This window comes from Mesitornis unicolor, unplaced genomic scaffold (assembly GCF_000695765.1).
Source record: "Mesitornis unicolor isolate BGI_N332 unplaced genomic scaffold, ASM69576v1 scaffold34857, whole genome shotgun sequence".
NCBI classification, from domain to species: Eukaryota; Metazoa; Chordata; class Aves; order Mesitornithiformes; family Mesitornithidae; genus Mesitornis; species Mesitornis unicolor.
The window spans coordinates 5,414-5,668 of NW_010197657.1; the positions used below are offsets into that span (position 1 = coordinate 5,414).

At 58.0% G+C, this 255-nt stretch overlaps 1 protein-coding gene across 1 annotated transcript in view; it reads right to left on the reverse strand.

The window, feature by feature from the left end:
• Positions 1 to 255, reverse strand: part of LOC104544111 (septin-4-like) — a gene marked incomplete at both ends in the record, with an annotated part of 5,798 nt that overhangs the window by 5,177 nt on the left and 366 nt on the right. Inside the window, 2 exons of the mRNA XM_010188874.1 lie at positions 12 to 26; positions 162 to 255. Of these exons, the coding sequence (XP_010187176.1) occupies positions 12 to 26; positions 162 to 255 (109 nt within the window). The remainder of the gene's footprint in view (positions 1 to 11; positions 27 to 161) is intronic.

A 255-nucleotide genomic window follows, 5' to 3' on the forward strand; every position in this document is an offset into this window, starting at 1 on the left:
GGTGGACTTGCCCAGCCCTGATTCCCCTGGGACAATGGGACAAAGGTGAGGGGGGGCAGTTGGTTCTGGGGGACAGCCTCAAAACCATCATCTCCCCCCCTCAAGGCTTTTGGGACCCACAGTGGGATCAGCATCTCTATGCTAGGGCATCCCCTCTGTACCTGCCACCATGAGGGTGAAGTCGAAGCCTTTCTTCACCGACTTCCGATGGACCTGGTTGGGCAGCGTGGCAAAACCCACGTACTCCTTGTCATC